Genomic DNA, 10,885 nt, shown 5'->3' with positions numbered 1-10,885 from the left:
CAACCTCTGGTTCTCTGTCTAGCTGGCCATCCTGGACACACTGGAAGCCAGTGAACAGTCTCCTTCCCAGGCAAGCTACCAGGCTAAGGATTCTAGGAGACGGACATCCCAGGATGAAGTAGAAGAACTGAGGTATGTCATCTCCAGGGTGGGGACAGGAAAGGGACAATGGCTGAACGATAGCTGTGGAGGGAAGTGGGTGTGGCCAGAGACGGGAGTGACCAAGCACTGTGGGTGTGCCCTGAGCTCCCAGGGCACACTAGGGCACCAGCATTTCTTCCAACCCTGGGTCCAATTTCTCCCAGAAACAAATGCTTAAAGTTCTTTTCCCTTTCTTTTCTAGCTTTACTAAAACAAAACAGATGAGTCCCTGCACTATCGTGGAATAACAAACTGATGTGTTTCACACTGCGCGGACAATGTCATGTGCTGCAGGAAGTTCCACGGCATTTCCAACCTCTGGGGACTCATGCTGCCCCAAGCTCAAACTTCTCCCCTCCCACCCCTCACCTTGTATTCTTAGGATGACAGTGAATGGTAAGGACATGGAGCTCCAGCAATGGAAAGTCTGGTTTTATTTGGACTCAGGACACTTGGCCAAGTCTGTCCTGGCACAAACACCGGCCATCATCAGTTGGAGAATCGCAGCAGTTCCTCATCCCCTGTGGACACAGAGAGGCTCAGGGAGTAGCCCATGGGTGGGAATACTCAGGGACTGGGGCAGCACAGGAAGGAGGGCAGGCCGCCCTGAGCAACTTCTCTCATAGGGCATTCCACAAAATAGGTGCTATTTTCAGGAGGAAATCAAGGCACAGAAATCCTAAATGGGTGTTGTTCCCTTATTGTCATTGTTGGTACAGCTGCCGTTACATGAATACTGACTCTGTGTCCCAGCAAAATTTGTCCCATTTTATAGAAGAGATGATTAATGGCACAAATTTTCCCTTGCCCCACAGGGCAAACCTGCAGGTGTCAGCACTAGAATGGACACCCAGTTCTGCCTAGCTCCTCAGTCTACCCTGTTCCCCTCAGCTGCTGCCCAGCAGGCATCTCAGGTGCCCAACGCCAGCAGAGGGAAGGCTCTGGGCTTGGCCTGTTTCAGACAGGAAGCTGAGGCCCAGAGAGTCGGTGGGCTGCTCACCAGATACACACTCTAGAACTGACCCATCCTCTCCTGGGCTTTCCCACTTGAATCATGGCAACCCGTGGCCCAACCCATGCCCCACAGGGCCTCCTACCATCACCAGGGACACCGCAGTATTCCTTGCACTCCTTCTCCGAGTAGAACTTGTTGCCATTGCCTTCACAGCCCCCATAGTCGAAGAGGACACACTTCCCCTGGACGGCGTCAAATGCCCAGAGCTGGATCATGGCTCGGCAGGGGCCAGTGACTATGGGGAGATTGCAGGCCGCTGTGGGTGGAGAGAGGCATTGGTCATGGTCATGAGTACTGAGCCAGGAGCCCCTGATCACCTACAGGCCTCTAAAGGACCTCTCTCCCACAGATTGGGAAACAGATCCACACAAAAGAAGTGGCCAGCCTCAGGTCAGCCAGATTGAAGTCCGTGTCTTCTGAATATAGGCAACTTGTCCTGGAATTCTACATGCCGTCTTAACGCTGATCATAGATGGTCTGCTGGGAGAACAGGCCCATGAGGGTGCAGCAAGCACTGAGGCAGCAGCTGTACTCACCTATAGTCCGGCAGGTCTGTAGACACTCCTTCTCAGAGTTGAAGTTGTTACCGTTGCCCAGACAGCCGCCATATTGGAAGGTCTCACAGGCCATAGAGGAGCCGTTGTAGAAATATCTCCTAAACAGCCCCAGGCAGGGACCTGCTGAGTGGGCAAGCTGACAGGAATCTGGGGAAGGACAGAGAAGCGGTCCTTACTGGGAGCTTACTGGATACCTGTTACCAGTCTGGGAACTTGATAGCATCAAGCCTTCTAGTTTTCGCCTCTGCACTTAGGCAAGGACTGCCAACTTGGTTTGCAGATAGAGAAACTGAAGTGACCTGGCCGGGGTCACACTGCTAAGATCCAACGACTTGTTGGACTCTGTAGCTGATCCTCCCTTTCCTTGATAACATGCGGACTTAGCAGTGACTCACAGACCTACTGCATGCTGTGCTGCTTTCTCTGCCCAGAGAATCTGTAATAATAGTAGCTGATAATACATTTCCCAGCCCCACACCAGGCAGCCTGACCTCTCCACTGAGATGCCACTGCCATGCCTTTGTTCCCTTGTGCCCTGTCCCCGGAATGCCTCCCACCATAAAACCCCTGCCTGGGTAGGGCGTGAACTCCCTAGGTCCACGAGGTCTCAGCCCACATCCTCGGGGCTCCTGCAGCCCTTTGATGAACCTCTCTTGGACTCCTCATCTTCCCCCTTGGGTGCCTCCCCCAGACCCAAAGGCCCAAGAAGGCAGGGACGCTTTGTCTCTGTGACCCTTGCTGCTGTCACAGGCCTGGGCTGAGCTGGTTTGGTGTGAGCTGAGTGAGTTGGAGAGCGAGGCATTTATGAGCGTTGCTGACAGCACCAAGCACCCTCACATCCTTTCTCCCTGATGGTGAGTCCATCAGGCTATAATCCCACTGCACAGATGAGGAAACCAAGGCTCGGAGGCCACAGAGTGACACAGACAGGGCAGGAACTCCCTTTCATCCCAGAGCTGAGAGCTCATAAGCTCGGGACCATGCTTTGCGTTCCTCTCCCCCTCCACAAACCTGGCATAGCGCAGAGGATTTTATTTCCCTCTTGCTGGTTCTTAGCTCTAGCAGCCAGCCAGAGACTTCACGGCATTGAGGCATGCAGACGAGCTCTTTCTGGGAGCATGGCAGGCCTGGGGGAGGAGGAGGCAGGTTCTCCTTACCTTCCTTCTTGGTGAAATCAGTTACTGGTTGTCCAGCTCCTGACCCTTCATCTTCTTGGGGTAGCACAGCCCGCCGGGCTCTCTGCAGAGGAAAAACAAGAAGCTATTACAGAGAACTTGCCACTATCGTGCCCTGTACCCTGGAAATGCATGAGCAACAACCACATGCCCTGGGAAAAAGGGTATAGGTTGGTTGTCTACAAAACTGATGGACTGTCTTTACATGAGCATCAACTCGAGTTCCAGAACAGGGTTCACAGGGTGGATTTCTAATCTGAGATGAAAATAAAAAACATAAAACATAATAATAGCTCTATATCCAACTTCCAGTTGAAATGCCTAAAGGAACATAGTAACGGAAAAGAACCTATCCAAGAGTTGGAAATCGCAGTAGTTGTACCAGTCAATATTCCCACCAACAGTGGAGAAGCGTGCTTTTTTTTTTTTTTTTTTCCCTATAGCCCCTCCAGTGTTTGTCGTTGGTGGACTTCTTGATAATGCCATTTTTTTAATGGGGTGAGATGGAGTCTTGGTGTTATTTTAATTTGCATTTCTTGAACAACCAATGGTGTTGAACAAGACTGGTACAACCACTATGGAAATCAGTGTGGAGAGTCCTCAAAAAACAAACAAACAAACAACAACAACAAAAAAAAACTAGGGGGTCCGGGGAGATGGCTCAGTGGAATAAGGCTTCCATGGCAAGTGCAAGGGCCTGAGTTCAATCCCCGGTTCCACAAAAAAAACAAAACAAAACAAACAAACAAACAAACAAAAACTAGGATTGGGAGCTGGGGAGTTAGCTCAGTGGTGTCTTCCTGGCAAGCACAAGGACCCATGTTCGATCCTCTGGGCCCCAGGTGCCAAGCCAGCCACAGAAACTGGGCATGGTGGCGCACACCTGTAATCCCAGTGCTGGGGAGGCTGAGACAGGAAGATCACTACAAGTCTGAGGTGCATAGCGAAACCCTGTACCAAATAAATACATAAATACATAAATAAACAAACAATTAAAATAAAAACTAACTGGGACTGGAGGTCCCCTTCACCTCAGCTGTTCCTCTCCTAGCTCAGTGATCTGTGTAGCCATGTATATAGCAGCACAACTTGTCAGCGCTAAATCCTGGAAACAACCCAACTGCCCATCAGCTGAGCAGTGGATACGAAAGACGTGGTATTTTTATGTGATGGAGCACTACTCAGCTATAAAAAGATAAACTTGAGGGTTTTCTAGGTAAATGGATGCACCTAGAGACCATCCTCATAAGGGAAATAAATCAGTCACATGTGTAAACATGGTATGGTCTTCCTAGTGTAAAAATCTGAATAAAATATCTGAAAGGTACAAAGATACTGTGAAAGTGAAAGAAACTGTTCAAAGGGAAAAAACAACTTGGATGGGGAAAATGAGAAAAGAAAGGAAGAAAGAAGGGAAAAAGAAATATATATGTACATATTGGGATACCTTGGATAATTGTACCACTGCTTTTTGCTGATCTATTGAAAGCAACAGTTAATGCTTAAATTTTTTTTTCTCTTTTTAATTTTTTTGACTAATTTTGCATGTTTATATCTGGTAATCTGAACAATTAATTTGGTGGGGTATTTGTTTGTTTGCAGTACTGGGAATTGAACTCATGACCTTGCCCTTGCCAGGAAGGTGTTTATGCCACTGAGCTATATCCCTGGCTCTGAACAACTAACTTGAAGACAACAATAGCAATCATCACTGAATTCCTATCATTTCGTTTAGTGAAATTCTGTATCTTTTTTAATGTTTTTCTTCGTGATCATGGTATCTCCCTTGCCAGGTAAGTATTACGTTTTTCTTACTATTTTTTATTCTCTTTTTTTTTTTAAAGTTGGAAACCAGGAAAAAGCAGCGTTTCCAACCAACATGGGAAGGCATTCCTTACACAGAGCGCTGTGTGACTGATTCGCAGAAGGGACATCGTTAGCTGCTTGCAAAGAAAGAAACTGCGAGTATTAAGGGCCCCACCCAAGGCCAGCCCTAATCTTCCTGTCTGCGGGTGATGGGGCCTGCAGAAGGGGCAGGCTGTTAAGAGGGTCGTAGGTATAGAATGCCCTAAAGCAGAATCTCTGGGCAATTCAAGAAAGGATGCGCAGAGAAACGGCTGGCCACCCGGAAGCCTCTCTGTTCACAGGTGAGACCTGAAATTTGGAAAGGTAGACCCACGGTAAACTTCACTTTTCTCTCCTACTTTCTGGGTGCAGTTGAAAACTGTGAAAATGTTTAGGGGCCCCTCCCTTCTTCTTCTTCCAGTAAAATATAGCTAAAATAAATACTTGTTAAAGCTGTTGTGCAATTTAGCATAAATATTTTTAAAATCTTTTTTCAAAAAGAAGGATTGAAATATCAGTCTTCGAGAATACACATAAAAAGAGGAAGATGGGAAATTTAGAAGGACAGAAATAGAAAGCAAGCAGGAGAAAAGAAACTTGCTGTGTTTCTGTCTTTAACAAGAGAAGTCCTTAGTTCCTGTTTCATTCCTGATGTTGATAAAGAAATGAAGATTTGGGCCGGGGAGATGGCTCAGTGGAATAAGTGCTTCCCTGGCAAGTGCAAGGGCCTGAGTTCAATCCCCGGTTCCGGGAAAAAAAAAAAATGAAGATTAAACTGACATCTGAACTAAGAGACAGCCCCCACATAATATTTAGCAAACAATTATTCTAACAAGAAACAAGCACCCCTTCCCCATTTTCATCAATGTCACTCAAAAAGAGACAAGGGGGCATGGTTTAAAGCTAAAATTTAAAACTGGTAACCAATAGAAAAGGCAGAACATTCTAGAATGGAGTATAATTTCCAAAGCTGTGCGATGTCAAACTCTTCTTCCCAATATTTCCAGAGAGAAAAAAAATTGAAAAGCACCCCATTTCTTTCCTTTCTGACAGAAGAGTAGTTAAATGTCCTCTGGGAATAAAAGAATAAAAAGGGGTGTAGAGATTCTGGGTCTACACAATTGTGGAACCGATGTGCAGCACACCAGCCCAGGCAGATGTCGTGAGCCTTACATAGAACGTGCAGCCGTCTTTTGAAACGCAGCCACAAAAGAATGCTATAGAATGAGTTGTGTTCCTTCCAAAATTCATAGACTGGAGTCAGTACCCAGTAACTAAGGATATGGCCTTGTTTTGAAACAGGTTTGTTACAGATGTAAAGATGACGTCACTGGGAATGGCCTTTGTCCAATGTAAGTAGTGTTTATGTAGAAGGTGGAAATTTGGATATAAAGGTACACAAAGAGAACATACGTGAAAAATAAAGACAGGGCTTGGGGGTGATGAAGCTATAGGCCAGAGAATGCCAGCCAGAACCCCAAAGGAATGCCAAAGATGGCCAGAAGCAAGGGAGAAGAGGGCACAGGGTTTTCCTCAGAGCCCTCAGAAGGAACAACACTACTGATACCTTGAGCACAAACTTCTGGAAGCCTCGAGGACTATAAGACCATAAATTCATACTGTTTAGGCCTCCAGTTTGTGGTACTTTGTTGGGGCAGCCCTAGGAAACTGACACAAAGTGTGTAAGGTCCGAGATAGTGGCCCTCGGGAGAGAGCTTCAACTGTCCCCACCACCAGTTCTTCAGAAAAGTGTGTGAAACCCCCCAAGGGCTTACACTGAAGTAAAATGTGAGGGAATTAGGCTCAAATTATTTTGGGAAGAGAATGGAGAAGTGTCACCTGCGCCCCACCTTAGCAGAAAAATGTTTGCATAAAGCTGACAAAAGAGGATCAAGATAAAGTAAAATGTATAAATTATGAATCCACCTCAGAAATGAGTAAATAGGGGCCAGGGAGATGGCTCAGTAGAATAAGCACGTCTCTGGAAAGTGCAGGGGCCTGAGTTCAATCCCTGTTTCTGAAAAAAAAAAAAAAGAAAAGAAAACGAAAAAGAAGAAAGAAAGAAATGAGTAAATAAATAACCTGAACAAAAGCAGGAGTCTGACTCTGGTGGACACCATCACAAATTGCCTAGATTTTCCCTCAGCAGTGAACTTGCTCTGTCAGAGGCTGGCCGTGCTGCTGAGACACAGCTTTCCACTCTCCGCCTCAGCTAAAGGGAGCCACCTCACCCAGGGTTATGTACCTGCCCACACTGGTCCACATAGGGCAGCTTGGTCCTGCGCCTTCACACCATCTTGTGACAGCACTAAAGTCTCCCCAGCCGCAAAGGCCCTTGTGGGGTTGGCTGGGGCACTGTGAATGTGTTGCAGCTGAACTTGTCACAGTCCCACCCTCATCCCTTACCCCTCACAGATACTGACCCCAGGAAACTCAACCTGCGATACTAGAAGAAAGCGGAATTAAGAGCAGGAGGCCATTCCCCAGTGGCTCCACGCTGTACACTCACTTAGAACATGAATTTATGAAAAGAGAGCTTGTCCTGATATTGCTCTAGAAAATCCCCTGAAGACTCAGAGGTTGGCCTTTCAGGAGGTGATTGGATCATGCCATGCTCCTCGGTGGATTAATCTGCCGAAGAGCTAAGTGTGCTGTTTGGAGGTGGTCACTGGGTGGGACCTGGGGGCCACGTCCCCTCCCTGCTCCCTCCCTTCACTCTCTGCTTCCTGGCAGCTGGCCTCCTCCAGAATCTTCCAGCACGCCCTTCCTGTCTGGGAGCCAGCCAACCGCAGACTCAAAACATGAGGCCAAATAAGCCCCCCTCCTTTAAATCGCTGGTGTCAGGGTCTGCGTCCCAGGGAGGAGACAGGGACTAAGACTCAGCGATGAACTGCCAGAGCAGTAGAATAGGATGAACCCAGACCCGAGCAGATGCAGAACCCAAACTGTTCATTTGGAGCTAGTGAATAAATTAGAGATAGAAATAGTAAGAAACAGAATGCAAAATCTTGTTCCACAGAGCGGGATGATGAAGAACGGCTACGAATGCAAGTGATAATCCCAACAAATGTGAAAGAGAAAGACAAAGATAAAATCAATCCGAGAGAAACGAGCAGCTATGAAAGACCCAGAAGCTCTAAGTAGAGAGAATGAGGGTCCCTGTGAGCAGAGAGCCGTAAAGCGAGCAGAAGACGCAATCCCCCACACTGGGCAAGACATTTCCCTGAAATACACAAGAAATGCATTTGGAGCCTGTACTTGGACATCCTTGCTCACATATAGAGCCATGAGCCCCAAGCAGGGCCTTGACCTCAGCGATAAAGCTCTCCCACGTATCAGAGCGGAAGAAACAAGCTGCCTGTGGGGACAGGGCCCACGCATCCCAGTGGTCCCGCCACTTCGCAGCAGTGGCCGTGCTGGAGGAAGTGCAGAGAGGCGGAAGATATGACCTCAGGATACGGCACCCACTCTAGATGGCAACTGAGTATGCAGGGGGCAGGCGGCCATTCGCACTCGTGACTGTAGGGGTAAAACACCCAGGAGCTGCCTCGAAAACTCTACTTGGCAAAGAAGGGCCATTAATAGGAGTGAATGGTCAGAAATGGAGAACCTGGTTATGATCTCTCAGCTAACATACAGAACCAGGGAGGAGTTCTACAAAACTACAGAACTGTGGTCTTGTTGTTTGGTGGTCTAAATGACAGTAGGCTTTAGAGGGACAAAATGGAATAAGGTTGAGGTCAGCCTGGACTACGCAAAAGACAGAGCCAAGAGGAGATGAATGAAGTTGAAGTGTTTTACTGTTTTCTTTCAAGTCACAGAGAAAATAAATATCTTTTAAGTTTATAGATAGCAGCATCAACCTCTTAAATGTTTTTTCCTAACTTTCACTTTCCTCTAAGCCATATGAACTTGGAATGAAAGAATATTGTTTTGAAGTTCAAGAAGTAAGTTCATTTTGGTTTGTTTTTAAATGTAAGTAAAATGACAATGCTTTGAAAATGGAGGATAGCATCGGTAACCAAAGTTTGTTTAATAGCACTCTAAGTATACCCATCCTCCTGTGCTTCCTTCTGTCTGCCCTGTTGAGATTATGAAAATTATGTGAATAATGGTAATTTGGGAGTTTTAAAAGTATTTTATTTATCTTGATATTTTCTGCATTGGTTTAATTCCTTAACATATGTGTTTTATAAGACCAAGAGTATTTTTCTTTTAAAAATATGGGGGGGGGCTGGTGAGATGGCTCAGTGGTCTAAAGCACCTACTTAGAACAAGCTTAGCAAAGCACAGGGACCGTGGTTCAATCCCCCAGCACCACATGCCAGCCAGCCCCGCCCCCTGGTGGGCTGAGCTGGCCACACACACACACACATACACACACACAAACACACGTGTAAATAAATAAATAAAATTTAAAAATTATATATATAGGAGTAAATAAGTAATAAGTTAATGGCATTGATTCTATGTTGGAATGATATTGTCTTTTCTCATTTTTCAATTTTTAAGGACGTGTTTTTAAGTAGACTTATATGCTATACACACATGCAGACAAACGCATGTTGTATATACGCGTAGAAACACGCATCTGTATACACAAAGCAGGAGAATAAGCTAGGTCACGTAACTTTTAAATAGTTGAAGATAGCTTAGTCAATGTGGCAAAGGGCAGGGAATAAATAGAAGTGAACTCAGAAGGCTGCTGAGGAGAGGAGTTGGCTTGTGAAGTTGCCTGGGCTCAGATTTTAAGAGAGATTGGTTGATTTTATTTTCATGTATTGTGTACTATTGTTCATTATGGAATATTGTCATCTCATCTTTGTGTCTTACTTCTTTAAGCACTTTTGAGCACTATGTTAAGAGATTTTCCAACACTCTACTGGAGTCTAGCAGAAGCCCAGAAGGTAAATCTAATGATTCCATTTCACAGATGAGAGACGTGAGGTCCAGACAGAGCAGCAACCATCAGAGAGGCAGAATCACAAGTGAGCATGGGCAGGTTGGACCCGAGCGCCCATGTCCCACGCAGCCCTCAGTGACCTGCCCCCTCCCACAGCAGGGCCAGAGCGAGCCCCGAAACAACCGAGTGTGTGGAGCAATGACACAGGGCGAGTGGGGCTGGGGTGGGGCAGAGGTACTCACCAGGGCTGGGCTGGACTGTGGGATCTGCTCCCCAGGGGTACACTCGCCTAGATCAGAGGACAGTAGACAGGTGTGAGCAAGAGGGCCAGGCTTGGGCGCAACCTAGACCTACATTTCTCTTATGATGCCGAGCGCCATCCGCCTCATGAGAAGTCCTGTCTGTTTTGCTTGCTCAAGGTCATTCATTGGAAACCCAGCAGGCTGCTCGATGTGTCACCATGACCACCTGCCCAGCCGTCCTCTCCACCGCATCTCATTGTCACCACAAGAATAGCAAGAGCTAATATCTACTGAGCACTTACTAGGCACAGTGCTAGTGTGCTTCATGCTTTATCTCATCGATTGCTCATAGCAGAAAAATCCCCATCTCATAGAGGGGGATAATAAGGCTCTGAGAAGTTGAGGTTGACTAACCAGAAGCCACATAAATTAGAACCCAGAACTCCAGAGACACTAGTCCAGTCCCAGGACTCCATGGCCTCCAGAGAGGCTCCTGTGGATTCTGGATGTGGCCTCACTGAGACAAGCAGGCATCAAAGACATACGGAGATGGTGCTAGTCCCATCTCTGCCAATGGTGCGCTGTGAGGCTTGGGACCAACCCAATGGCTCTCTGGTTCTCTGAAAAGAGGGAGGGGACTGTAGTCCTTATTTGAGGGGTTATAGCCAAGACACAGGGGCTGAAGTTGGCCTCTGGGGATCATGAAGGAGGAGTTGGAGACCTAAATCCAAGACTTAGTAGGGGGTGGCATTTACCTCTGTTGGCCATTGTGAAGATGGAGTCTGCGGGGATGCCCACACCCAGGGCCATCTCCCTGAACTCCTGCAGTAGGCTGTCCCTCAGCTGCGACTCTCGACCTAGAAGTAGGAAGGAGAGGAGACACCTAAAACCAACAGGCACCTGGGCTGGCTGGGCAAGATGACTTGGCATGGAGATTTTTTTTTTTTAATTTTTATTTATTTATTTGAGAGAGAGAGAGAGAGAGAGAGAGAGAGAGAGAGAGAGAG

At 47.0% G+C, this 10,885-nt stretch overlaps 1 protein-coding gene across 1 annotated transcript in view; it reads right to left on the bottom strand.

Annotated features, from left to right (window-relative positions):
* Nucleotides 1-331: 331 nt before the first annotated feature.
* The window catches only part of Ambp (alpha-1-microglobulin/bikunin precursor), a 13,769-nt gene continuing 3,215 nt past the window's right edge, over nucleotides 332-10,885 (bottom strand). Inside the window, exons 5-10 of the mRNA XM_023723186.1 lie at nucleotides 10,634-10,735; nucleotides 9,879-9,925; nucleotides 2,871-2,952; nucleotides 1,693-1,860; nucleotides 1,239-1,412; nucleotides 332-662 (exon numbers count right to left, since the gene is read on the bottom strand). Coding sequence (XP_023578954.1) covers nucleotides 631-662; nucleotides 1,239-1,412; nucleotides 1,693-1,860; nucleotides 2,871-2,952; nucleotides 9,879-9,925; nucleotides 10,634-10,735 — 605 coding nt within the window. The 3' untranslated portion in view covers nucleotides 332-630. The remainder of the gene's footprint in view (nucleotides 663-1,238; nucleotides 1,413-1,692; nucleotides 1,861-2,870; nucleotides 2,953-9,878; nucleotides 9,926-10,633; nucleotides 10,736-10,885) is intronic.

This window comes from Octodon degus, unplaced genomic scaffold, assembly GCF_000260255.1.
Source record: "Octodon degus isolate 3935 unplaced genomic scaffold, OctDeg1.0 scaffold00098, whole genome shotgun sequence".
NCBI lineage: Eukaryota > Metazoa > Chordata > Mammalia > Rodentia > Octodontidae > Octodon > Octodon degus.
Note: the sequence above shows the minus strand (reverse complement) of the source record. Positions and strands in the feature narration are given on the sequence as shown.